The 26993-nt window shown below is 42.3% G+C and overlaps 1 protein-coding gene across 2 annotated transcripts in view; it reads left to right on the top strand.

Moving 5' to 3' along the window:
• The first annotated feature begins 2496 nt into the window (after positions 1-2496).
• Positions 2497-26993, top strand: part of GORASP2 (golgi reassembly stacking protein 2) — a 36956-nt gene continuing 12459 nt past the window's right edge. Inside the window, exons 1-4 of one of the 2 annotated variants that reach the window (XM_030580031.1) lie at positions 2508-2660; positions 3209-3311; positions 19364-19444; positions 22964-23167. In XM_030580031.1, the coding sequence (XP_030435891.1) occupies positions 23024-23167 (144 nt within the window). In that variant the 5' untranslated portion in view covers positions 2508-2660; positions 3209-3311; positions 19364-19444; positions 22964-23023. Of the gene's footprint in view, positions 2661-3208; positions 3312-19363; positions 19445-22963; positions 23168-26993 lie in introns of both variants that reach the window. The other variant, XM_030580030.1, reaches the window with a different exon arrangement.

Below are 26993 nucleotides of genomic sequence, written 5' to 3'. Positions count from 1 at the left end.
AGAGATGTTGAGGCAGCCCCATCACTGGAGCTGTTTAAGAACAGGTTGGACAAACGCCTATCAGGGATGGTTTTAGTATACTTGGTTCAGCCTCAATCCAGGGAGATTGACCTCTTGAGGTCCCTCTGTCATAAACAGATAGCTAAGGGTTAATGTCTCTTTCACCTGAAGCACCTGACCAGAGGACCAATCAGGAAACCGGATTTTTTCAACTTTGGGTGGAGGGAAGTTTTGTGTCTGAGTCTTTGTTTTCTGTCTGCCTGCTTTCTCTGAGCTTTGGAGAAGTAGTTCTGTTTTCTAATCTTCTGTTTCTAAGTGTAAGGACAAAGAGATCAGATAGTAAGTTATATGGTTTCTTTTCTTTGGTATTTGCATGAATATAAGTGCTGGAGTGCTTTGATTTGTATTTTTGAATAAGGCTGTTTATTCAATATTCTTTTAAGCAATTAACCCTGTATTGTGTCACCTTAATACAGAGAGACCATTTGTAGTGTATTTTTCTTTCTTTTTATATAAAGCTTTCTTTTAAGACCTGTTGAAGTTTTCTTTACTGGGAAATTTCAGGAAAATTGAGTCTGTACTCACCAGGGAATTGGTGGGAGGAAGAAATCGGGGGGGAGATCTGTGTGTGTGTTGAATTTGCTAGCCTGATTTTGTATTCCCTCTGGGGGAATAGGAAAGTCCTTTTTGTTTCCAGGACTGGGAACGGAGAGGGGGAGTCACTCTGTTTGGATTCACAGAGCTTGTGTCTGTGTATCTCTCCAGGAGCACCTGGAGGGGGAAGGGAAAAAGGATTATTTCCCTTTGTTGTGAGACTCAAGGGATTTGGGTCTTGGGGTCCCCAGGGAAGGTTTTTCAGGGGGACCAGAGTGCCCCAAAACCCTCTAATTTTTTAGGTGGTGGCAGCAAGTACCAGGTCCAAGCTGTTAACTAAGCTTGGAGGTTTTCATGCTAACCCCCATATTTTGGACGCTAAGGTCCAAATCTGGGACTAAGGTTATGACACCCTCCCAGCCCTACATTTCTGATTCTAAAAGTGAACAATTTATCCCTTACCAATTTCATATTCATGTGCATCTATAGGCCTTACCATCTGAGTTCTACTGTAACTTAATATGTATTAAGTAAATTGCAGACCATGGAAATTTATGATGAGTTGACTACATTTTACTTTTATTTTAAATGTCCAAACTTAATTTGATTTTTCACTGCAGTTTTGCTAATTAGGACCCCACTGAAGTCAATGGTAAAACTCCCATTTGTTTCAATTAGGCTAATATTCTACCAACATTTATTGCAGATGTAATTGTTACCTGAAAATGCAGATACTACCAAACTGGGGGATTTCAGATATTTGGGAGCTCAATCCTTTTCCAATCCTGGTTTGCCAACTCACTACTCCCTTTATTTAGATTACTCTTCAAAACTCTTTTTCACAGACAAGCAAGACATGAGCCAGCATTTTAAAAAACACTTTTAATCTAAACATCAAGAGGAGCACATATACTTTGTCCTTCCCCATCTCCTCCCTATTGGATGTTAGACTAGATTGGTGGTATTACATCTCAAATTAGATTGTAAAATGTTCTGGGCAAGGCCACACCTTCTCTTTTTTCCTGTAATGGCCCTAGCACACTTATGGGTGAGGATGAGAACTAGCCAGAGCTGCGGCCAGCAGGAGGTGCTTGGAGGCTCTGGCGAGGAATGCCAGGGCTGGAAGCTGGATTGCAGAGTTCAGGACAGCACTGGAGGAAAGGAACTGCAGACGGCGCCGGGAGGGCAACATGGCACGAGAGCGAGCGATGAAAGGGAGAAAGGAGCGGGGCGGTAGCTGGAGAGGCAGGTGCGGCCAAGGACGGTTTGTTTTTAAGCCGGGAAAGCCCAACCGTGTGTGTTGTGCGGACAGAGCCAGAGCGAGGGAGGTCGGGAGAGGGGTTGGGATGGGGTCCCTGGGGCAGGGGGGGCCTGCAGGCGAGCAGAAGCGAACCCTATGCGGCTGGGCCAGGAGGCGAGGGACGGCGAGCGCAGCGGCCATGCCCTAGCTCGACGTCACTTTTCTCGCTGCAGCGACGGGGCGGCCTGAGGAGGAGCCCGGCAAAGCGGGCAGGAGGGTGCGGGCAGGCGCCAATTCCGTTCCCGCCTCTGCCCCTCCCCCTCCCGGGGGTGGCCGGTGAGAGAAGCGGGGGCCACCCACCGCCACACCAGGGCTGCTTGGGGGGTGGGCGGAGGGAGACACTCCACCCCGGGGCGGGGCTAGGGGAGGCCAATGTTCAGTCTGGCAGCCACTTCCTTCCGGCGGCGCTAGCGGGCGCGCTGCTCCGTGACAGGAGTGTCCTGCGACGGCCACCGTAGGATGCCCTGGTCGTGACGCTTCGGCTCTCCCGCAAATCACGGCGCAGCCAGGGCCCCCTCCGGGCCCTGGTGCCCGCGAGACCCAGCAGGTGGCGCTGTCCCGGGAGCCGATGGCTGGTGCCTGTGACTCCCAGCATCCCCCGCGCCTCCGCCTCCCAGGCAGGGCGGGGCTGAGGGAGAGAGTGCCACGTCTCTAGTGCGGCGCTTCGTGAGGAGCAGCGCCGCCTCCTCCGCCGGCCGGAGCCATGGGCGCCTCGCAGAGCGTGGACATCCCCGGCGGAGGCACCGAGGGCTACCACGTCCTGCGGGTACGCGCCGGGCCCGGGGCAGGGCCGGGCCCGCCTCGCCAAGGGGCCTAACTGCAGCCGCGCCGCTCGGGCCGGTGGGCTCCGGGCAGGGCGTCCGGGCGAGCGTCTCTCACGCGCGGGCCTGGCTTCGCTGGCCCCTTGGGCGGGAGGAGGTGGCCGGAGCGGCAGGGGGCGGGCGCCCCCCCCCCCCCCGTGCCCGGTTTTCTCGGGCGGCCCTGGCTCTGTGAATTGTTGCCTCGAGTCTCCCCGGCCCGCCTCCTGGCCCAGGTGTGTGGAGCCGCCGGACTGGCCAGCTTGCCAGGGGCGGGCAGAGAGGAAGTTGCTGCGCGGTCGCTACAGGAGCGATTTGCCTCCCAGACCTTCACGGGGGTCTCCTGAGATCCGAGCCGCACGTTGCAGCTTGAGTTTAAAACACTGCCTGTGACTGCGACACGATTTCGCAAAAACTGCGTTGTTTGTTTAAAAGTGGAGATGACTCTGCCCCCAGCTTAGGGTTTGTTGTGGCTTGTCCATGTCCAGCGTCAGCAATACCTTTTCTGATATTACAGCAATTCAAAAAGCCATCTGCGGTGACACGCAGCACCCAGTCTTTCATTCTTTGAGAACTCAGCGTCCTTTCTATTACTGCAAAAGAAATGGAAGAATAAAACGGTAGTTATATAAGAAAACGATGTAACTTCATACATTCTGACGTCTTGATACTGTATCTACGTTACATCTGTAGAAGCTATTGGCAGGATAACTAATCACTTGCCCCTCAGTTTGTTCTTCATTGTGTAAGCAACGTATGATGTTATGCTCCCTTTGGGGTTGTGTTCAGAGACAACAGGAAAAAAATGTTTTTACTGCGTTAAAATCTTAAACTGTTGTTTTAACATGTTACCTGGTTGCACTGAACCCTAGGTTCCACCAAGCTTTAATTCAGCTAGTTTAGCATGTTCTAAAGTACAGTTTATTTGTCTTGACTAGAGTTTTAGAACGTGTTCATTAGGTCAAGATTGCTGTCTAACATCTTGCCTCTAAGACCTATTTGCATTTTTGACTATTGATAATGTTAGAAACCTTACTGTGGATGTGCTACTGGCATTTTTAATGCTGTCACAAAGCCCTATTCAGGCCAGGTCTAATGAACACAATGTTTAAAACACCAGCAGGTTGGTGTCCAAGAGCTCCCAAAGTTGTAAACACCAATGGAGCTAAAGCAGAATTAGCAAAGGCGGAAAACTTTTCTAAAAAGGCCCTGTTTTCATAAGGGAAGAAAACTGCCTATTTTAAACACTCACCCCCAGAACATTGTATCATTTTTCATCAAGTTCCATATTTTAATTATCACATTTTAGTCGGTGGAGACATATTCTGATATTTATACAGCTTGGAATCTTGGTATATTACTAATTGTTGTTCCCTTAATTCTAGCCTTTTTATAATGTTCTTTTCTTCACAATTTAAGGCTATTCCTTTCTTTAGGCGAGAACAACAGTCTTTATTCTCTGTAAAGTAATAAGTAAACTAAACAGAGACAACACGAGAGCATAATATAGTTTGGACAACACATAGTAATTGAGGTGCCAAAGCAAAGAGACACGATCCACTTACGTATATCTTCAGGGTACCATTGTAAATTGGAGATAGGAATTAATCTCAGAAGATGGGAGGACGAGGAGGGAAAATTTATAACATAATGCACAACTGCCTGGCTTTTGTAGGTGACAAATCTGAGTAACTGTCACAGATTGAAGTGTCACTAGAGGAGGTTTTGGAATTAATTGATAAACTCCACATTAACAAGTCACCGGGACCAGATGGCATTCACCCAAGAGTTCTGAAAGAACTCAAATGTGAAGTTGCGGGACTATTAACTAAGATTTGTAACCTGTCCTTTAAATCAGCTTCGGTGCCCAGTGACTGGAAGTTAGCTAATGTAACGCCAATATTTAAAAAGGGTTCTAGAGGTGATCCCGGCAATTACAGACCGGTAAATCTAACATCGGTACCAGGCAAATTAGTCGAAACAATAGTTAAGAATAAAATTGTCAGACACACAGAAAAACATAAACTGTTGAGCAATAGTCAATATGGTTTCTGTAAAGGGAAATCGTGTCTTACTAATCTATTAGAGTTCTCTGAAAGGGTCAACAAACATGTGGACAAGGGGGATCCAGTGGACATAGTGTACTTAGATTTCCAGGAAGCCTTTGACAAGGCCCCTCACCAAAGGCTCTTACGTAAATTAAGCTGTCATGGGATAAAAAGGAAGGTCCTTTCATGGATTGAGAACTGGTTAAAAGACAGGGAACAAAGGGTAGGAATTAATGGTAAATTCTCAGAATGGAGAGGGGTAACTAGTGGTGTTCCCCAAGGGTCAGTCCTAGGACCAATCCTATTCAATTTATTCATAAATGATCTGGAGGAAGGGGTAAACAGTGAGGTGGCAATGTTTGCAGATGATACTAAACTACTCAAGATAGTTAAGACCAAAGCAGATTGTGAAGAACTTCAAAAAGATCTCACAAAACTAAGTGATTGGGCAACAAAATGGCAAATGAAATTTAATGTGGCTAAATGTAAAGTAATGCACATTGGAAAAAATAACCCCAGCTATACATACAATATGATGGGAGCTAATTTAGCTACAATGAGTCAGGAAAATGATCTTGGTGTCATCGTGGATAGTTCTCTGAAGATGTCCACGCAGTGTGCAGAGGTGGTCAAAAAAGCAAACAAGATGTTAGGAATCATTAAAAAGGGGATAGAGAATAAGACTGAGACTATGTTATTGCCCTTATATAAATCCATGGTACGCCCACATCTCGAATACTGTGTACAGATGTGGTCTCACCTCAAAAAAGATATTCTAGCACTAGAAAAGGTTCAGAAAAGGGCAACTAAAATGATTAGGGGTTTGGAGAGGGTCCCATATGAGGAAAGATTAAAGAGGCTAGGCCTCTTCAGCTTGGAAAAGAGGAGACTAAGGGGGGATATGATAGAGGTATATAAAATCATGAGTGATGTGGAGAAAGTGGATAAGGAAAAGTTATTTACTTATTCCCATATTACAAGAAGTAGGGGTCACCAAATGAAATTAATAGGTACCAGATTTAAAACAAATAAAAGGAAGTTCTTCTCACAGCGCACAGTCAGCTTGTGGAACTCCTTAACTGAGGAGGTTGTGAAGGCTGTGACTATAACAATGTTTAAAAGGGAACTGGATAAATTAATGGTGGCTAAGTCCATAAATGGCTATTAGTCAGGGTGGGTAAAGAATGGTGTCCCTAGCCTCTGTTCATCAGAGGATGGAAATGGATGGCAGGAGAGAGATCACTTGATCATTGCCTGTTAGCTTCACTCCCTCTGGGGCACCTGGTATTGGCCGCTGTCAGCAGACAGATACTCGGCTAGATGGACCTTTGGTCTGATTCAGTATGGCCGTTCTTATGTTCAAAACATGCCAAATATTAAAACAGAATGTTTCCAGTTTCCTGTTCCCTTTTAGGCTAGCTTTTTGCTCCAGTGAGGTTCGTTAGTTGCTGTGACATCAACAACATATTGCAAGCTGAATTGTCAAGTAGAGAAGTGCAAACTACTCACCACAAGGCTGGATATGCGATGACCACAGGAGGGTGGGGGGGCTGAATATGCTTATTTCTTCTCATAGCCCGGTTGGCATGGGGACAGATGTTCCGTACTTACCCTTAAAGTTGACATTTTTATTATGTCTGTTTGTAGGTACTTGTAAGGATGGTAGTGTTAAAAAGCTTAAGAAGGATGGGTGGTCTTACTCTGACTTCACTTGTCCTTTGCTTCCATAGTATTGTGCTTGTCTTAATGTTCAAATAATTATGCACAGTTCTAAAGATTAATACACTGAATTTCTGATAAAGGGGCAAATTTGTGACTTTCTTGCATAATTCAGATCACTCTGTTTTGATTAGCTGCTGTTTAGATTATGCTCGTATGGGTTTATCAGATACTTACTTGGAAATTGACTATATGATTTTTAAAACTTAATTGATTTGTTAGTAAAATGATTTATATAGGCAGATTAAGGAAAGTGCAGAGAGGAAAATGGTGAGAAAGCAGTACAGTAATTACTTTGTTATACAATCTGTATCTTCCAGGCAGGGAGGGAAACTCTGGATAGCTACAGTTGCAGTTTCTTAGTATCCCTTCCTATTTCTCTCCTCTTTTTTTCCCAAAATCCTTTGTTTATATTCATCAATGTGGTCAAATACAGACTTCCACTTGACCATTGACACTGTAAAGGGTATACCAGAAACATGGGGTAGTTCTGAAGATGGCTTTTGAACCTGGTACGTTGGGCAGCACCTGTATCTGTTTGCTGGAGGACTTGTGCTGTGAACATTGATACAATAAGTAGCTGCTATGCACAGAGTATGAGAAGTTTATCAGGCAAATGCTAGCTAGTGATAGATAAGAAAGCAAACGTGGCCTTTCACTACTAGGATTTTTAGGAGAGCTTACTTTAGAACCCTATCATGGGCGGTAGCAACAGGAGCATCTCTTTTGTTCACATGGTATGCTTGCTTTTGGTACCATCTCTTATTAGAATTCCACTCTCCATAGATGGGAGAAATTCAGAGATATTGAAGGTTACTGGTAATTACTGTATGAGAGACTCATAGAATTCCTGACTAATATAAAGGGGACTTCCTTGTATTCATTGTACTTATGGAGTATACACCCTTAAAATAAATCAGAAGGGATTGGAATATCATCCATTGATATCTTTAACTATATATATGGCCTGCAGCCATACCACATTTAGCTATGATCTCATGTAACTTTCCCATATTGCTAACTGACTAGGTCTAAACCTGCTTAGCTCAGAAGCATCCAAGGTAAACTTGAGCTACAGGCTGGTGATTTTGTACAGAGCCAGTGCCCCAGTAAAAAGGAGGTGTTTCTAGAAGTATATGTTGAATACTGTGCTGAGCCAGGGTCATCTTGCAGAAGAACTGTGAATCTTCTTTTCTCATGAAAATCCCCTGGAAAACCCTGGAGCGCTGGCCAAATCTCAATATGAGTAATTGTGTTCTGTGTACCTAATATTTTCCATGCAGGATTCAATTGAGTGTATGCTTCATTTCTCCTACTGAAACAATTTAGTATTTCAGTATAGAAAGGCTGTTGTGTTTCATGCCAGAGGTGGTTGGAATTTGAGAGGAGGAAAACTGGTATGTTCAATATGGAATCATTCTTTAAAAAAAAAGACATGCTTTAGGATCAGCCTAAGTGAAGGGCACAGTATAACTATCAGGCACAATTTACTACTGTACATCTCTAAAACTGCAACATCAGTATTAGTTCATAGGTTAATTTACCCTCTGATTAAAGAACACGAACAAATTGTTGACTGTTTGTCATCTATGTGGTATAATCCACTTTATTGGAGTTGCAGTCTTGTTTAAATGTGACAGGTTTTGTTTCTAGTCAGGTTGGCACTTCTTCATATTAATTCCATTTTGGTATAGTATCTTCAAACAGCAAAATTGAAATAAATTTTGTTTAACATTTGTATATAATGTTATCTGTAGAGGCATGTCTGAAATTCAGGATAATGAGGTTTGGCATAAATGTAGATGTCTCATCACTGTGTAAATTCAGTTTATCATGTCTGCCTGAGCCTATTTTTGTATTTCTCACATTTTTATTCTCCTTTGGTGTCTTCTTCTGAAGACACCATAATATACTTTCTTTGCTACTGTGATCAAACTTGTATTAAAAAAAAAAACAACCTCTTTAAATAGCACATGACCTCAGGATCAAATGAAACCTCTGTCCTTGTTTCTATGTAGTTGGAAGTTTAGGTTAATGCTGTGTAGGAAAAATCAAATGGAAGCTTTTCACAACAGTAATGGAATGATTTAGTTACAGACATGTAATATACAGTGACAAGAAATATTGAAGAGCTTTTTCTGTTAGAAATATTTTTTCTAAAATGAATGTTTTAAGGCCCATATCCTGCAATGAGCTTTGTGCAGGCATAACCCTATTGACTTCATTGGGTCTGCCTACATGTGCCAGCTTGCAGAGACCTAAAATGTTAAGTGTTTTTTGTTAACTTACCTTCCCTGAGCTCAATTTTTTTTTAAAAAATAAAAGAGTAGGGCAAAGTATGAAAAGCTGAACTGTAGGTGTCTTCTGTTATGGATTCAGTTCAGATAGGGCCATAGGGAGGGAATAGTGCCTTGTGAAACTATATCGGGGTACTGGACTGTAGACGGCTTTGTCTCAATTAGATGTTGACAAATTGGAGCAACTTCAGAAAAGAGAAACAAAGTGATTGATAGTGTTGGTGAGAATGATGGAATTAATTTATGAAGGAGGTTCAAAAGAAAGTAAATGTAGTTTGGGTGAATAACTAACGAGGAAGAAAAGTTAGAAGGATGTTAAAAAAACCAAACAAACCAATGGATTGTTTAGAATGGCCCTAAGGGTTGACTGGAAGTCATGGGAGGAAAGTAATCAAAAATAATATTAAGATTAGTATCCAGGAAAACTGGCTTATGGTGAGACCTTAGACTATGAAATAATCTCCCAAGAAAACTGGTAGAAGCACCATTATTCAGGCCATTTCAAACTAGACTGGCAAAGTGTCGGGAGTATGCATCCTTGGAAAAGGGGTGGCTGGATGATCTAAAATGCCTTTTGTATTTCATTATGGTGGTTCCTACTGATTCTGCTATATTTAATGTAGTATTTTCATTATAAGCCTTATTATTTCTACACCTGGAAAAAGAAATATAGGCATTTGAATATATTGAATACTCAAGCACAAGAGTGGGGAAATGATCTGTTCATATGCATGCGAAGTGGGAAACATTGCCGGGGATTGTCTTTCTAGGGCTGTCCAGGAATATAAATTTAAAACTAAAAATTATACTGTAACTTTTTTCTTTTTGTGGTGAGGAGGAGAGAATCCTCAAATGTGATAAATTTATTACATATATACTCGTTCATTAGCCCATTCATTTATAAGCTGACCCCCCCCCCCAAATGGATAAGTAAAAATAGCAAAAACTGTATGACCCTTTCATAAGCCGACCCTATATTTCAGAGATTGGAAAACTTTGGCTCCCGGCTTTTCAGGGCAAGCCACTGGTGGGTTGGGACGTTTGTTTACTTGGAGCATCTGCAGGCATGGAGCCCCTCAGCTTCCTGTGGCCATAGAGATTCTCCAGGTAAACAAAACTACAATGTATTAGATCAGGGATCAGCAACCTTTGGCTTGTGGCCTGCCAGAGTCAGTTTGTTTACCTGTCGCGTTCACAGGTTCAGCTGATCACGGCTCCCACTGGCCGCGGTTTGCTGCTCCAGGCCAATGGGGGCGACAGGAAGCAGTGCAGGCTGAGGGATGTGCTGGCCGCCATTTCCAGCCACCCCCGTTGGCCTGGAGCGGCGAACTGCGATCAGCTGAACCTGTGGATGCGGCAGGTAAACAAACCGACCCCGCCACGTGGCGGGCCATATGCCAAAGGTTGTCGATCCCTGTATTAGATAATCAATTCAATGATTCCATAGAGTTTAAATTCATCACATTTTGGTGTAGACCTGTTTATAAGCTGACCCTCATTCTTTGATGCGTCATTTTTTTACCAAAAATATTCGGCTTATGAACGAGTATATACGGTAGTTAACTTTAGGTTAAATTTCCTTGTGTTACCATTAAATTAAGTAATCTTTTCCTAAGTATGCTTTATGAACCAACCTTTTGTTGGAAAAATTCTCTTCTCTGGTATGCCCTCTAGGAATGGAAACTTCCTCACATTTGCCGTTAGCTTTGTATTTGCTGATTGTATAACATGCCCTTAGATTTATTAATTTATTAACCCCATTCACATTGACAATATTCAACCTTATTTACCTCTATAACCTCTCCCCAGTAATGTTTGTCTTGTTATTGGAGTGCCTACTGTGTCTTTTCCCTGGAAACGGTGTCAGGCTTCTAATTTCTTTCGTGCACTTAGCTAATTAAGTCAACAATCTTTTCTGTTTTGATTGATCATGCATTCATTTCTACACTTTCAAGATGAAATGGGGAGTAAATGTCTGAAAATAATGTATTCTTTCCATTTTATTATAGTTGCTCTGTATCCTTGCACGAGTAATCAATTTGGATATGTGGTTGTATTGATTCAACCAGTTTCTTTGTAGCAAATAAAGATATTTAAGTTGGCCTCAAGTGATTTACAGGTTACTATATTAGAGTACTTTTTTCCCTGCCATGGTGCAAACAGAATCAGAATAGTCCCATGAGTTAGGAAGAGCTTTCTATTTTTTATTTATTTATTTATTTTTTACTTCAATGCTTCTTTGTTTTCTTATAGCAAGGCAGCAAATAGATGGTTATAGAAAGTCACTTTTTAACAGGCCAGTGTATATGAACTGTACTTTGAATGAAATTCATTGCTGAGTATGGAGATTTATTTTCTTAAAATCTCTAGATCAATTCACTTATGAAGCTTTTTCTCGTGAAAATTAGGTGTTTCATAAAGGAATTCAATAAAAATGTGTACCATCTAAGTAAAAAATGTGTACTGTGCAGTAAAAAAAGGTGGCAGAGATAAAATTTACTCTATCAGCTCTGACAAATTGCTTTTAATACAAGCAATACATAATAGTTTTATTACAGCCTACATAGCTACAAAATTTTTTGCTTTACTTTCAGTGTCTTGCAGGTGATAAACTGGATACTACTTTAACAAGGTTCCCTGTAAAAGTCAATTCAAACTTTCTGCTACTGAATGTGACTTACAGTCCATGGATTTGAACTAAAATGGTCAAACTTGGGTACATGAAGTTAGGCTCCCACTCCGAAGTTAGGAACCTATATAAATTGCTTGACTTTCAAGGATGCTGAGTACCTACAGTTCCCATTGATGAGAGTGATAGCTGTAAGGACTTTACACCTTTGAAAATCAGACTGCAGATCTTGACCATTCTGTCATACATACCTTTATAATCAAAAGTTCATCACCATCACAGAGAGGCTTCTGTGTAGTGTGGAGAAATGAGCTCAGCAACTTGAGTAAACTTGTCTAAGGCCTTATCCTGGCGCTGGAAATAGGTGTGCTTTTTATGTTAGGGTGGCTAACACGTATGAGCTATCTCAATGTAAAAACAAAATGAAAACAAAGCACTTTAGTTTTACTATGAAGTCAGTTTGAATTTAACCCCTGATGTGGGTATAATTCTGACTCCACCTAGTTTAACGTGTGGAAAAACTGAAGTTCCTTGGCTTCACTATGGTTTTTACTTTGGGATAGCTCATGCATCTTGGTTACCCTAAGGTAAAGAACAGGCATTTTCTAGCTAGTGAAGATAAGGCCTAAGCCTGCAATGAAATGAGTAGCGATGATTGTCTGGAGTGGGTGTCTCAAACTCAGTTTACCTTAGAGCCAGTGCCAGTCCTCAAATCCTTCCATTGGGCCAATGTCACTCATGCTACTCAAAACCCACCCCCCAAAAAAACTCCACCCTCCACCTGCCTAAGGTTCTGGGATGGAGTTTGAGTGGTGGAGGAGGTCGGGGTAGTGGATTGGGGTGCAGGCTCTGGGAGGGAGTTTGGATGCAGAAGGGGTGAGAGGTTGGGCTCTGGGAGGGAATTTGGGTGTGGGAGGGGGTCTAGGGTGTAGGCTCTGGGAGGGAGTTTGGGGGTGGGAGGGGTGTGTGGGAAAGGGAAGGGTGCAGGCTCTGGGATGGAGTATGGGGGTGGGAGGGGGTGTGTGGGGAGGGGGTGAGGGTGCAGTATCTGGGAGAGGGTCAGGGGTTCAGCACTTATCTGGGACTTCAAGGCAGGGCGGGCCGGGGGCCTCCACATGCTTTTGCCTCCAGGCACAGCTCCCACAGTGTCCCATTGGCTGCAGGGGCACTCGTGGCACGGCACGGAGGCACAGCCCCACTCCATCTCTGGGCTGCAGGGAGGGGTGGCAGCCACTGGAGTGAGCAGGCAGATATTGCTTAGCTCCGCTGCACTGCCGTGGCCCCTGAGTGGGGTGTGCCTGGGGGGCGGAAGGTGGGGCCAAGGGAGAGACCCAGCCCCAAAACTGCTGAAGCCCCGTGGGCCGCACTGGGGAGGTTCGCGGGCCGGGGAGTTTGAGACCCCTGGTCTGGAGTGAGGAAGCATATTGGCATTCTGAGGTGGGCCCGAGTACAATACGTTTAAGTGCAGTTCTGCACAGGAGAAGTGGGGAAAGCAGAGGCAATCTGAGACCAGCGATAGACACACAAATGCTTCCAGTGGTTCCCATGTACATATCTCCCACAGCCAGTTGTTCGGTGCCTCCTGACAGGTTGGCTATGTTTGTTTTTACCAGCCTGTTGGCTTGCTTATTTCATTATTGAATCATGACTTACAGAGCTCCATGCTCAGCACCCTACTGGTTCATTGAGTGCTTCCGTCTCAACAACAAACCACATTTCTGTGGGCCTGAGGCAGCTGTTACTAAAGGAATAGTCTGCCAATTTCCTGTAGTGTGACAGTCTTCTTAATGCACTTTTAAAAAAGAAAAAAGTTTCTGATTCCTTTATTTAATAACCTGTTGGCTATTATAAAGATTTCTATTCATAATCTTTATAATAAACAAAATTCTCTCACTACACACATACTTCAATAGGTCTACATAGTGTACATTATACAGGCATACTGTAAGTTCATAAGTTAAAATGTGTGCTTTAGACAAGCCACTAGCTGCTATATTGTGCAATTCAGATAATGGTGAAACCTGATGATTGCAACTGAAAACAAATTATTAGCTGGTTTTTGATTAAGCTTGTTGAGTTGCTGCTTTGATGTTCAGTGATTTTTCTAGTCAAGGTTGTGTGAAGAATAACCACTTTTTGGCAGAGCATTGTGAGGTCTAACACTCTATCCAATGGCATTTTGGTTTGAACTTTTGATGGCCACATTTGATCAATTCAAAAAATTAAGGGAGTGTACTAGGGCTCAGTGGCCAGAACCCTATTGATTTTGGTGGAAATCAGGAAAACTGAAAGGGGATGGTGAGGATACAGTCTCTGGCATCTGATTAGTAATGGCAGTCGTTTCAAATACCTCTGTAATTGTCTGTAGGTCAAAGAACTGGCTGCTGACAGCCCTTACCACGTTCCTGCATAATTACCCCCACCACAGTCACCCCCAGTATCATCTCTCCTGATCCTCACAATAGCTTTAAAAATGTTGACATCCTGAAAGAGAGGAAAAATATGAGACTGGAGGAAGTGGAGAATGGGAGTGCACCCAAAGCCCCTGGCATGTGGGGAGAATGGGGGGCTTTGGGCCTGGGGGCACACACACAGCATGGGGGGAAGGAGAACTGGGGGACACTCAGAATCTCTGGTTGTTGGGAGAATGGGAGACGACCCTGGTGTGGAGGAGGAGGGAATGGTAGCCATGGGGGAATGAGGGACTACACAACTCCTAGCAGGGGGAGATTGGGGTTCCCTGGTATGGAGGGCAGTGAAGAGTATGCAGAGCTATTGGCATGGGGAAAGGAGAAATGGGAGACCCAGAACTACTGGTGCGGGGGAGAATGGGAGGCCCATCACAGGGAGCTTGTGGGTGAGAACAGAGGAATGCAGGGAGCTCCTGGTGTGTGCACTCTGCTTGGCCTGGAAAAGGAACTGTGTGTGTGTGGTGTGTGTGTGTGTGTGAGAGACAGACCCTCTAGTAGTTTCTGGTTTCTTACAACTTAATATGTCAGTGGAGGGGGCCAGGTCTTGGCATTTCACTGTAGTTTCATCTGTGGTGCTAACTAGGGTGGATTGATTTTTTTTTTAAATCACTAATTCTGATCATGATTTAAATCAGTGAGAAGGGAACTATGATTTAAATAATTGTTTTAAATCTTGTTTTGCATTTGTACTTTTTAGTTACTTCCCTAAAGTGGGACTCATAGGTTATATTATAAACTGTTAAAAGTAGGGCTGTCAAGCAATTAAAAACTTAATTGCAATTAATCCTGCAATTAATAGAATACCATTTACTTAAATATTTTTGTATGTTTTCTACATTTTCAAATATTGATTTCAGTTAGAATACAGAATACAAAGTGTACAGTGTGCACTTTATTTTTATTACAAATACTTGCACTGTAAAAAAGAATAGTATTTTTCTATTCACCTAATACAGGTACTGCGGTGCAATCTCTTTATCATGAACATTGAATTTACAAACGTAGTTATATAGAAAAAATGACTGTACTCAGAAATAAAACAATTTAAAACTTTAGAGCCTACAAGTTCACTCAGTCCTACTTGTTGTTCAGCCAGTTGCTCAGACAAACAAGTTTGTTTACATTTGAAGGAGATAATGCTGCCCACTTCTTGTTTACAATGTCACCTGAGAGGGAGAATAGGTATTTGCATGGCACTTTTGTAGCCAGCATTGCAAGATATTTACTTGCCAGATGCGCTAAAGATGTCCCTTCGTGCTTCACCTACCATTCCAGAGGACATACTTCCATGCTGATGATGGGTTCTGCTCAATAACTATCCAAAGCAGTGCAGACTGACCCACGTTCATTTTCATCATATGAGACAGATGCCACCGAAGTTAATTTACTTTTTGGGTGGTTCGGGTTCTGTAGTTTCCACATCAGACTGTTGCTCTTTTAAGACTTCTGAAAACATGCTCTACACCTCGTCCCCCTCAGATTTTGGAAGGCACTTCAGATTCTTAAACCTTGGGTCAGTGCTGTAGCTACTTTTAGAAATCTCACATGGGTACTGTCTTTGTGTTTTGTCAAATCTGCAGTGAAAGTGTTCTTAAAAAGAACATGTGCTGGGTCGTCATCCAAGACCGCTGTAACATGAAATATATGGCAGAATGCAGGTAAAACAAAGCATTAGACATACAGTTCTCCCCCAAGGAGTTCAGTCACAAATGTAATTAACACATTTTTTTAAGGAGCATCATCAGCATGGGAAGCATGTCCTCTGGAATGGTGGCCAAGTATGAAGGGGCATACAAATGTTTAGCATACCTGGTGCATAAATATCTAGCAATGCCGTGGTGTCATGCGAACACCTGTTCTCATTTTCAGGTGACGTAAATAAGAAGTGGGCATCATTGTCTCCTGTAAATCTAAACAAACTTGTTTGTGTTAGTGATTGGCTGAACAAGTAGAAGAACTGAGTGGACTTGTGGGCTCTGAAGTTTTACTTTTTGTTTTTGAGTGCAGTTATGTAACACAAAATCTACATGTGTAAATTGCACTTTTATGATAGAGATGGCACTACAGTATTTGTATGAGGTGAATTGAAAAACAAAGGAAAATATCACCTTTACAATGCAAATATTTATAATAAAAAATATGAAGTGAGCACTATACACTTTGTATTCTGTGTTGTAAATTGAAATCAAATATTTGAAAATGTAGAAAATCATCCAAAATAGTTAATAAATTTCAATTAGTATTCTATTGAATTCTATTAGTATTCTATAGTATTTAATAATGCGAATAATCGTGATTAATTTTTTGAGTTAATCGCGTGAGTTAACTGCGATTGACAGCCCTAATTAAAGCATGTTTATTTGCAACCAAATATAGCCTTTACACTAAATTTGATCCTAATTTCTTAGCCGGGGGATACACCTCTATTAAGCAATTATATAGCTTAACATACATTTATTCAGAGTCTTAATTTTAAAATTGTATTGTGTTAGGAAACAGTGAGTGATGCATTTCTTATTTTTTTACTCATTTGTGTCAAGCTGCATTGGAGAGGAAATTGGTTTCAATTAAAAATAAACAAAAATAGCTTTTAAAAATTTTTATTAGTTAAATAAAACTACCTTAAATGTAATGGATACATGCGAAAAAAGTAAGCTTATCAAAACAGATTTTGCAGTTAAAAGTAAGGGAGTATTAAGCGTAGGTAGCGAATTGACATACTCACTCACCAATTACAAAAAGCTGTTTCACGTTCTAGTTTTGTGTCTGCATAATCTGTAAAAATGCATGAATACATTAGGGTGGAAATGAAGGGGTAAAGTGACAGTGTTAGTGTCACAGATGGGGAAGCCTCAGATTTTTCCATAGTAGAACATTTTACTCTAGGTAGCCCATGTTAGGAAAACCGCATTTCTCTAGGCAAAGCAAATTTGCAATTATCAGACTGACATAGGACTAACCACCAGTATGGCACCAATTCTGTTAGGACTGCAGAAAACACACAGTAAGAAACCCTATTCTGAGAAAATGTTAAACTGTTTCAAACCTCTCAAAGATGAATGTAGAGTATAAACAATAAAACCATTGGGTGAAATGAATCATGTTCAAGGGAACAGTTGGAGGATAATTTAGCATCTTCATTAAAGGTATTTGCAGTGGTGTTGTAGCCATGTTGGTCCTGGGATATGAGAGAGACAGGGTAGGTGAGGTAATGTCTTTATTGGACCAGCATCTGTTGGTGGAAGGTACAAGCTTTCAAGTTACACAGAGCTCTTCTTCGGGTCTGAAGTTACGGTAGTTTAGATTGGCACTGCATGATTCAGTGTAAATACAAAGGTACTTGTCACAGTTTCTGATTAAAGTTACTCTATTTTGTGTTAAGAGCAGATTTCAAGCTCCTGGGTGCAGTCAGTAACAGTGGTTCTCAACCAGGGGTTAGGGGGCGCGAGCAGTTTTCAGGGCGGCCTCCAAGCAGGGCCAGTGTTAGACTCACTGGAGCCCAGGGTAGAAAGCCAAAGCCCCACTACCTGGGGCTGAAGCTGAAGCCTGAGCAATGTAGCTTTGCAGGGGCCCCAGGCAGTTGCCCTGCTTGCTACCTCCTAACGCCGGCCCTGGCTTTTATATTCAGAAAACCAGTTATTGTGGCACAGATGGGCTGTGGAGTTTTACAACATGTTGGGGTGGGGGACAGCACTCAGAAAGAAAGAGGTTGAGAACCCCTGATCTATAAGATGCACCTCTACCCCGATATAATGTGACCTGATATAACGCGGGTTCTCATACAACGCAATAAAGCTCTGACACGCTGCTCTGAGCAGCATGTTAAGGGTGCCAGGCCAGGCCAGGGCCGAGGGTTTGGATAAGGGGCACAGGGTCTCGGGGATGGTCAGGGGCTCCCTCCCCCCAGCTGCCCGCCAGGGTCTGGAAGGCAGGAGCTGAGGGGAGGCGGGGGGGAAGCAGAGGGCTTCTGCCAGCTCCCATCTTTTTCCATCCAGGTCTCCCAGCCAACCCATTGCTGGGATCTTACCATCTCTCCCCCCCAAACATGGGTTAAGATGGGCTGTAAGAAAGTGGGGGTTGGCTCCCTGCTATACCACTCATAGGGGCAACAAATCTCTCCCTCCCCCTTCCCTGTTCAGCTCCTTTAACCAATGTCCCTTTTTAAGTCCTTTACCAAGCCATTTATCTGGTCGCTGTATCCTTTCCCTATGGAGTACCTGCATTGGACATCTGCCCCACACTTACATCATGAGTTGCAACATCCTAACCTAACCTAACTCCCTTCCCTACTCCCATAACAAAGCCTTCCTTTGCTGGGAGGGCCCCCCACCCCACCCCCATTGCCAGTCCCCTAGAAAGCTGTGGCTAGTGCAATGCCCACAAGCAGTCCTGACCAAACTTGATGTTTTGCTCCTCTGAGGGAGGAAGGATGTGCTGCTCCACCTGGTCTGGAGAAAAGAGGCTTGTCCCACTGGACTTGCCTTTTGTCAACTCCCCAACAGTTCTGGTCCCTGGGGGTGAGTCAGCATCAGCATGCTGACCCCACTCCTGCTTTTGCAGCAAGTTCTGAGCCTCTTGCTCCATCCCTGCCCTGCCTATAAAACACTATTCCCTCTCCCTTGGCAAGCTGGATGTCACCCCCTCTCCTCCTGCTTAAAGGTGTACTGCGGTCATTCTAACACAACGGTTCTCAAACTTCATTGCCCCATGACCCCCTTCTGACAACAAAAATTACTACACAACCCCAGGAGCGGGGACTGAAGTCTGAGCTCACTCAAGCCCCACACACCAGCTGGGAGGGTCAAAGCCCAAGCCCCACTGCCCTGGGCAGGGAGGGCCAAAGCTGAAGTCCAAGGGCTTCATCCCCGGGTGTGGGCCCTATCACCTGAGCTACTCCACCCAGGGCTGAAGCCAAAGCCTGAGCTCTGCCACTCAGGGCTGAAGCCCTCAGACTTTGGCTTCGGCCCCAGCCCCAGATCCCAGCAAGTCTAAAGCCAGGCCTGGGAATGCTATTAAAACAGGATTGCAACCCACTTTGGAGTCCTGACCCACAGTTCTAACACTTGAGGATGTGGTGCTGACTGTCTCCTAATGGTGCTAAAACAGAACAAGCTAAGAAGGATTTTAAATTTATTTGTAAAAAGCAGGATTGAATAAAGTTCGGCTTTGAATTATAATTTTACCAGATATCTAGAGCTATTTATATGCAGCAGCAGAAGCATAAAATTCAGTTTTGGTGAGAAATAGTAGCTACTTTGTAGAACTGATTTCCCAACAAATTAATTATGTATTTTGTTAAGACTTGAGAATTTTTCCCAACAAGCATTTTAAGGCAGTTCAAATTTTGAGACTCAACTATTGTACTTGGGTGTTGTGAGAAATATCAGTGACTTCTAAAATTATATGTTTTTCAATAGTAGAAGTTGATAGTTGTAAAATACAAATTTTAATACCCATAGAATTGTAATTTTTCCACTAAATCCCCTTCTGTTATAACTTTTTTGATAGGTACAAGAAAATTCACCGGGACATAGGGCTGGACTGGAGCCATTCTTTGATTTTATTGTTTCTATTAATGGTTCGAGATTGGTAAGTTCATTGCATGTTGTAAGCAATACGTTTTTATTGTGAGAGTCTGTTTTTGCTAAACTTTGAGTTATTTTTCTTGAATTGTTTTATCTAAATATTTTAAAAGTTAGTCTTGAGTCACTTACCCAGTAGCTTGATTTTCAGCAAGAAAATTAAACTGAAGAACAGCATTTGTCTTGATCAAAACCAGGTTGGATTGATTTAAATCACCACGTAGAACGCCTCCATCTAAATCATCCATTTGTACTTTCTTTATTTTCTAAAGAGAGGTGCATTCTTGTTGACTGACAATCTTTGAAACAGTATTCATTTACAGCTAAATAGAGCCTTTACACTAGATTTGGTGTGATACTGGGGAGGGTGCACAATAAAAATATACATTTATTTAAGCAACTATATAGTTTATTATTTTCACATTCCTATTAATTGTACATTTTAGTATGTTAGATTGTTCCACTCACTATTTTATGATTTGTATTTTTTAAAAATTAGTTTTTGGAAAACAACTGATTTTTTTTATCCACTCTGATCGAAGCTGCTGAACTTTGATATCTTGACATGCAAATATTATTGAACAGGAATGAAGGAGAATACAGTGATCCAAGCTCCCTCTCTCTCTCTCTCTCTTCCCCCCCCCTCCTCTGAGAACAGGGTCCCTTCCCATTTTAACAGACCCTGAATCTTCTGTGGAGAGGAGAGTAGGTGAAACATACATTAGAGTCCCTCTGGCACTGGATTTTGGCAGGGTGGAAGAGTAAGGCTTGGCTACATCTCACCGAGACTTCTCAAACTCTGCCAGAGCAGAGTTTAACTAGGGGGAAAATAAGAATACTTGGTGTACCTGAACTCACTTTTTCAGATCTGTAATTTGATCCTGACACCTTCCTTGTGGTACTGGCCACTTGCCAGAGAGGGTAACAGGTCCTGTGGGACACGCAGAGTAAATGGAACTTTCCACAGATAAGATCTCATGCATTCTGCGCTCACTGAAGTGAATCTTGTGCACTGTTTTGATGCTGCTGCCATAACTAAAGAAGAACTGCAAGGTGCTTCTCTCTGGCCATGGCTACACTAGAGAGTTGCAGCGCTGGTGAGGGGGTTACAGCGCTGCAACTTAGGATGTGGCCACACTTGCAAAGCACGGCTAGCGCTGCAACTCCCTGGTTGCATCGCTGGCTGTACACCCGGTCGAGCCTCGGGTGTAGCTTTTCCAGCGCTGGTGATCCAGCGCTGGTCAGCAAGTGTGGACCCCACCAGCGCTTTTATTGACCTCCGGGGTATAAGGAGGTATCCCAGAATTCCTGTCCACAACAAACCGGAAGAAAGGGGGAGCTGGGAGTTCAGCCAAACTGCTTATTTAAAAAACAAACACAACTCCTGTTTGCTGAGCGAGCGGAGGCAGGCAGGGGAATTACTTTGGAATGTTCACAGCTGTTTGCTTGAAGAGAGAAACAGCATGCTCACACGGCAGAGGGGGAGGTTGAGCAGATGCTTATCTGGTCTGACGGCTATTTAGGAGTGCATAATTTGCATTTAGTGAATAAGAGAGGGGTGGGGGAAGGGGTCAGAACTTTTAAAATGATTGAAGGTAGGCACTGTGTGTCTTCCAGTCCTTAGAACTTGCAAGGCAGGGAGCTGAGAACAGTGTCAGCTCCAAAAATCCAATCTCTCTGTCTCTCTCACGCTCCCTGTCACATTCCACCCCACCCCCCTCTTTTGAAAAGCACGTTGCAGCCACTTGAATGCTGGGATAGCTGCCCACAATGCACCACTCCCAACAGCGCTGCAAATGTGGCCACACTGCAGCACTGGTAGCTGTCAGTGTGGCCACACTGCAGCGCTGGCCCTACACAGCTGTACGAACACAGCTGTAACTACCAGCGCTGCAGAACTGTAAGTGTAGCCATGGCCTCTGACTTTGAGATAGTAAGCAATTGAAGATCAGAACTTCTAAAAGGAGAGATAGGGCAGCCTTAGTAGAGCCTCGTCTTCTAGGGTTTGTAATGCAGGATAGTGTAACTGCATCTACACAGGCTTTTCAGCGCAGAAGACTTCTAAGCCTATGGGGGAAATAACAAGGAGCTTCTATGATCAAAGTGCAGTTCTGGTTGCATTTTACGTAAGTCCAATGCAAGCAAAGAAAATAGGCACTTGAAGTCAAAGTAAACTGGAAATATAATTCAGAAAGTTTTCTGAACCACAAGGCTTGTTTTTGGAAAGGGACATCATATGGTAACATTGTATTGTAAATGTAAACATTTTACAGCCTTGAACTAAATATGTCTGAAATAGTTACTTTGCATATTTGGATTATTGTTTACATCTGGAAGGGCTAGGTTTTGGCTATTGAATTGCTATTCGCAATACCCTGTTAGTTATGGAACAACTCTTTTCCCAAAAACTTTAAAAACATTTATGTTTTAAGCCAAGTAATTTTGGATTCCAGTGATTTTGAAGCTAGATTTGGGCTCAGTAGTGTGTTCTATATGGTTTTTTGAATAAACAAATTTAATGTAAGATTACTTGGACTGTTTCAGATCCTATAGCAGTGATATTCAGACCTAAGTGGTTTAGGAGCCATATTAGCAATCAGCATTATCCAAGAGTCACAGTAATGTGAATTTGTTTAATTTATTATGCTATATGTATTCATATTTAAACAGTATGATGGGGAAAGTTTTTGTTTATGTATAAATACTTGGTCAGTCATTTTGCTGTGAGAATAATTATATATATATTAATTATAATAATTATTCTCATAGCAAAATGACTGACCAAGTATTTTTATCAACTACAATTGGTTAATAGCAATATAACTTCCTGATTGGTTAATAATTAAATCAGTGTTTTAATATCATGTGCTGCAAAAAGCCACAGGAGACACATTAAAAAGCCACGTGTGGCTTGCAAGCATCTCTCTGAATATCACTATCCTATGGGAACATTAGTCTATCTAGAAAATATCTATTGTGAAAGCTTGCTTACTTTCACAAGTCCAGAAGAAACTCCCACTCTGCACTTCTGGAGCAAACAAAAAGTAAGTTTATACATCATGTTGAATGCCTCTGTTTTGCTTGTTTAGCACTTTAACGCTGCAGTTAAAGATTTTTGTATACAAAGTGATTGGAAGCTTAATAATTACTTACCATGTTATGTTTATGTACTGCATAAGACAAACCATTGCTTACTGATACCAGATTCCTACCACATTAAAGCTCAAAGACTTAATTTCCTTAATGTTGAATTGCTTATGTTAGGGTAATTTGTGTGTATAAAAATCAAGACAAAACTTTAGATATATTTCTTACTGTGAATATAGAAGTTAAGGAAATTACTCGATAGGAAGTTCTGAGGAATTGAACATTTTTAATATGAAAACCACTGTAGAGAAATCCAATAAATACTTCCTAATCTCGATGTTCTCTGTATGACCTTTGAAATGCAAACTTGGCACTATAAAATTGAACACTTCTTTTGTTAAATGCTATAAACCAAAGTAATTTGTATGTGTACTTTCAGAATAAAGACAATGATACACTCAAGGATCTGTTGAAAGCAAATGTTGAAAAGCCTGTAAAAATGCAAGTGTACAGTAGCAAAACACTGGAACTGAGAGAAACATCAGTAACTCCCAGTAATATGTGGGGTGGACAGGGCCTGCTGGGAGTGAGTATTCGTTTCTGCAGTTTCGATGGAGCCAACGAAAATGTATGGCATGTGTTGGTATGTACAATCTTTTTTAAAGGTTTCTCTACTGTAAAAAGTCATTGCCTAAACTTACCATATTGTATTTATTGTTAATTTTTAGCTGAAAATAAATAACAAACATGCACCTGTGGAGTGGGAAGGCTAGTTATTCAGTGCCAAGTAACTTATCTCCAAAATTACTAAAAAAGGGCTGTCTATAGAAACAAGAAATGGTAGGCCAACTTAGGGATGTGGCTCCCACTATTTTAGTCACGGGGTTCTTCTACATACCTTAGTAGTCACCACAGTTACAGAATCAGAAATGTAGGACCTGAAGGGACTTCAAGATGTCATCTCATCAATCACCCTGCACTTAGGCAGGACCAAGTAAACCTAGACTATCCCTGATAGGGTTTTGTCTAACCTACTCTTAAAAACCTCCAATGACAGAGATTCCACAACCTCCCATTGGTGACTTATTCCAGTACTTAACTATCTTTACAATTAGGGTGTGTCTACACTACCCACATTACAGCATGGCTGTGGCAGCGCTGTGATGTGGGCAATGTAGACATGTTTTATTGCTGGGGGAGAGCTCTCCAGGTGATTAAAAAACAAAAACAAAAAAAAACCACCCTGAACGAGTGGTGGTAGCTTTATCACTCCTGGCGATAAAGCGCTGTCTATACTGGTGCTTTTCAGCACTAAAACTTTTGTCGTTCAGGGGTGCATTTTCACACCCCTGAACAACAAAAGTTTTAGTGCTGAAAGTGGCAGTGTAGATACAGCCTTAGAAAGATTTTTCCTAATATCTTACCTAAATCTCCCTTGCTGCAGGTTGATCCAATTACTACTTTTTTGTCCTTCCTTAAGTAATCCTGGAAAACAGTTGATCAACATCTTCTTCTTTATAATAGCCCTTAATATATTTGAAGACAGTTATCAGGTCCCTCCCCTCAGTCTCCTTTTCTCAAGACTAAGCATACCCAGCATTTTTAACCTTTCTTCATAGCTCAGGTTTCCTAATCCCGCCCCCCCCTTCCCAGGACCTCCCGGCCCAGCCCTGTGGAAACACCCTGCCCCAGCACCGCCCAGCCCTGCAGAAACAAACCCTCCTTCCCCAGCACCTCCCCACCAAAACAGCTGTGGGTCAAAAAGGAAGGTTGGGGTAGAGAGGTGATACTTGATTTTAAATCAACCAGGGGCTCCCAGCTGAAGAGGTGGCTGGGAGCCCTCATGGGCAAATAAAGGCCCTGGAGCTCCAGTGGCTGGGGGAACCCAGAGCTTTGCGGGGCTGGGGCAGGGATTTAAAGGGCCCAGAGCTCCTGCTGCTGAGAAGAGCCTGAGCCCTTTAAATCCCAGCCCCAGCCCATCCACTGGAGCCGCGACTGGGATTCAAAGGGCTCTGGTCTGCCCGCGGCGGCAGGGAGCCCCGAGCCCTTTAAATCTCAGCTGCGGCTGGAAATCTCTGCAGGCAGCCCAGAGCCTTTTGAATCCCGGCCGCGGCTGGGATTTGAAGGGCTCTGGGCTCCCCAGGGCTGTGGGCAGCCCAGAACCCTTTGATTCCCGGCCACGGCTGAGATTTAAAGGGCTCTGGGCTGCCTGCAGAGCTCCATGTGCGCGGGATTTAGAATCCCCCTGCGGGCTGCACAGTGAGCCTCCGTGGGCTGCATGTTGTGCAGACCTGTTTTATCATTTTATAGCTCTCCTCCAGTTTGTTCATATCCTTAGAGTGGTGCCCAAACTGAACACAGTACTCCATCTGAGTCCTCACGAGTGCTTTGTAGATCAGGACAGTTATTTCCTGTATATTATATGTGACATTCCTGTTAATGCATCTTAGAGTATTAGCTTTCTTCACAACTGTATCACGTTGTTGACTGATATTAAATTTGTGATCTACTATACCATTATTTTATTAAAGGAAAAGAAACATGAATGTGAAAGTTATTTCTGTTATCTCTTCATGGAAAGCTTTAAACTAAGGCTGTCTATACTGCCACTTTCAGTGCTAAAACTTTTGTCGTTCAGGGGTGTGAAAAAACACACCCCTGTGCAACAAGCTCTCCCCCAGTGATAATGCATGACTATACTGCCTACGTCACAGCACTGCCTTGGCCATGCTGTAACATGGGTAGTGTAGACATACCCAAATATCATACCTCTGAGCTAAAACTATTTCTGGAGTGCTTTTGTTCTTGGAAAGTTAAGACTACCAGAAGTCCCAAAATTATTGGGAGTCCAGTCTTAGTATATTTTTAAATTATTTTTCCCACTTATAAAATGTTTTAGTATTGTTCTTAAGGACAGTTGATTACAGTCTGGTTATTGATTGCCAATTTATAAATCATTTTAGGTTAAGTAAGCAATTTTAACCAAACTCTAGGAAGTCAGTTTTTAAATCTCTTGCTTCGAAGAAGCTATTTTAAGGAGCTGCCTTAATACAGGACAACTAACGAATATTAATCTTAAATCAAAATTTAAAACTTTCTCTATTTACCAACATTTAGCTCCTGTCCTGAAATACATGGCCCTAAACTATGGGGCTTACAGGAGAAATTGTTAATGTCTTAAGTGACAATAGCATTTCAATGTCTCAATTAAATCCTTACATGAGTTCTAAATCTAACTATTTGTGCAGTGTTTTAACTTCCTTGTTGAAGTCTTGGGGATGTTGTCATTGACTTCTTTTTCTTGAGGCTTCTTTTTTGTTCTTGTTAGGTTTGTGGTAGTTTACTCGTAGAGACAAGGTGTTTGAATGTGTGCATTTTAGATGAGAGCAGAGGGAGTTTTATACCCTTCTCCTGTCACAGCTTTACTGGAGGCGAAGGTGCACCTTTTTAGGACTGGATCGGGCTAATATATATTGACTCAATGGCTTCATGAGTTGGTTTTGTTGACACCTTCAGTTCCTGAACATTCCGTTCCTTTAAGTGCTTGTGTTTTTTTGTGGCAGGAAACTCTTAGATAAGCTTTCATGTTAGAGGTTTTAATTTTTTTTTAAATTCTATTTCTGAGATTTCTTCAGTTTCATTAGGGTTCAACAGGAATTGAAATTCTATTTTTAAGAATTTCAATGCGCCTGGTCTTAAAAAGCTTTTAAAATGGTCTTAACATTTCGAGATTACATGGAGCTCTTCTTCAGGTCTGGTTCTGTGTAAGCTCAAAAGCTTCTCTCTTCCACCAGCGGCAGTTGGTCTACTAAAATATATCACCTCTTCCACCTTGTCCTCAAACTAGAAGAGTTACTAAGTTGCTGTCCTTTCTCCACAGTCTTTGAAGAGGTGATTCTTGTTTGGTGAGGAGTTGCTAAAATACTGCTTTGATATAAATTCCTATTTTAAAATAGTTTCTTAGGTAATTAAGCATTAATTGACCTTGCTGTGTTGGTGTGTACCCATTTCCAATTGAGTGGAAATGTGTTTTATAAGTAACACTTTCTGTAAAATATTTCCTGACCATGAATGTTTTTACATTTGAAAAATGAAGATGTTAGTGTGTTTATGAAAGAAACCCACTTTACTCCTAGTTTATTACTGGGATAACACATCCCTATTCATGACCTTTTTGTTTTTTGCTCTTAATACCATTTTGAAGTCAGGACCAACTATTTGCAAGAAATGTTGTTAGGGATAAAACATTTTTTGCCCACTGATGATTTATATCAAAGAAGTATCCTGCTCTGTGGTAAGGTTTGCCTATTCAAGTAAATGGTGTTTTCCCAGTTGCGACAATTACTACTTGAATTCAAAGATGCCTGTGGAAAATTCCGTACAGCACACAACTACCATTTGACACCTGTTTACATCCTTCAATTCATAAAACAAAGGCAAATAGACCAGCCTGTCAGGCTGCAGTCCAA

This window comes from Gopherus evgoodei, chromosome 11, assembly GCF_007399415.2.
Source record: "Gopherus evgoodei ecotype Sinaloan lineage chromosome 11, rGopEvg1_v1.p, whole genome shotgun sequence".
Classification (NCBI taxonomy): Eukaryota; Metazoa; Chordata; order Testudines; family Testudinidae; genus Gopherus; species Gopherus evgoodei.
Note: the sequence above shows the minus strand (reverse complement) of the source record. Positions and strands in the feature narration are given on the sequence as shown.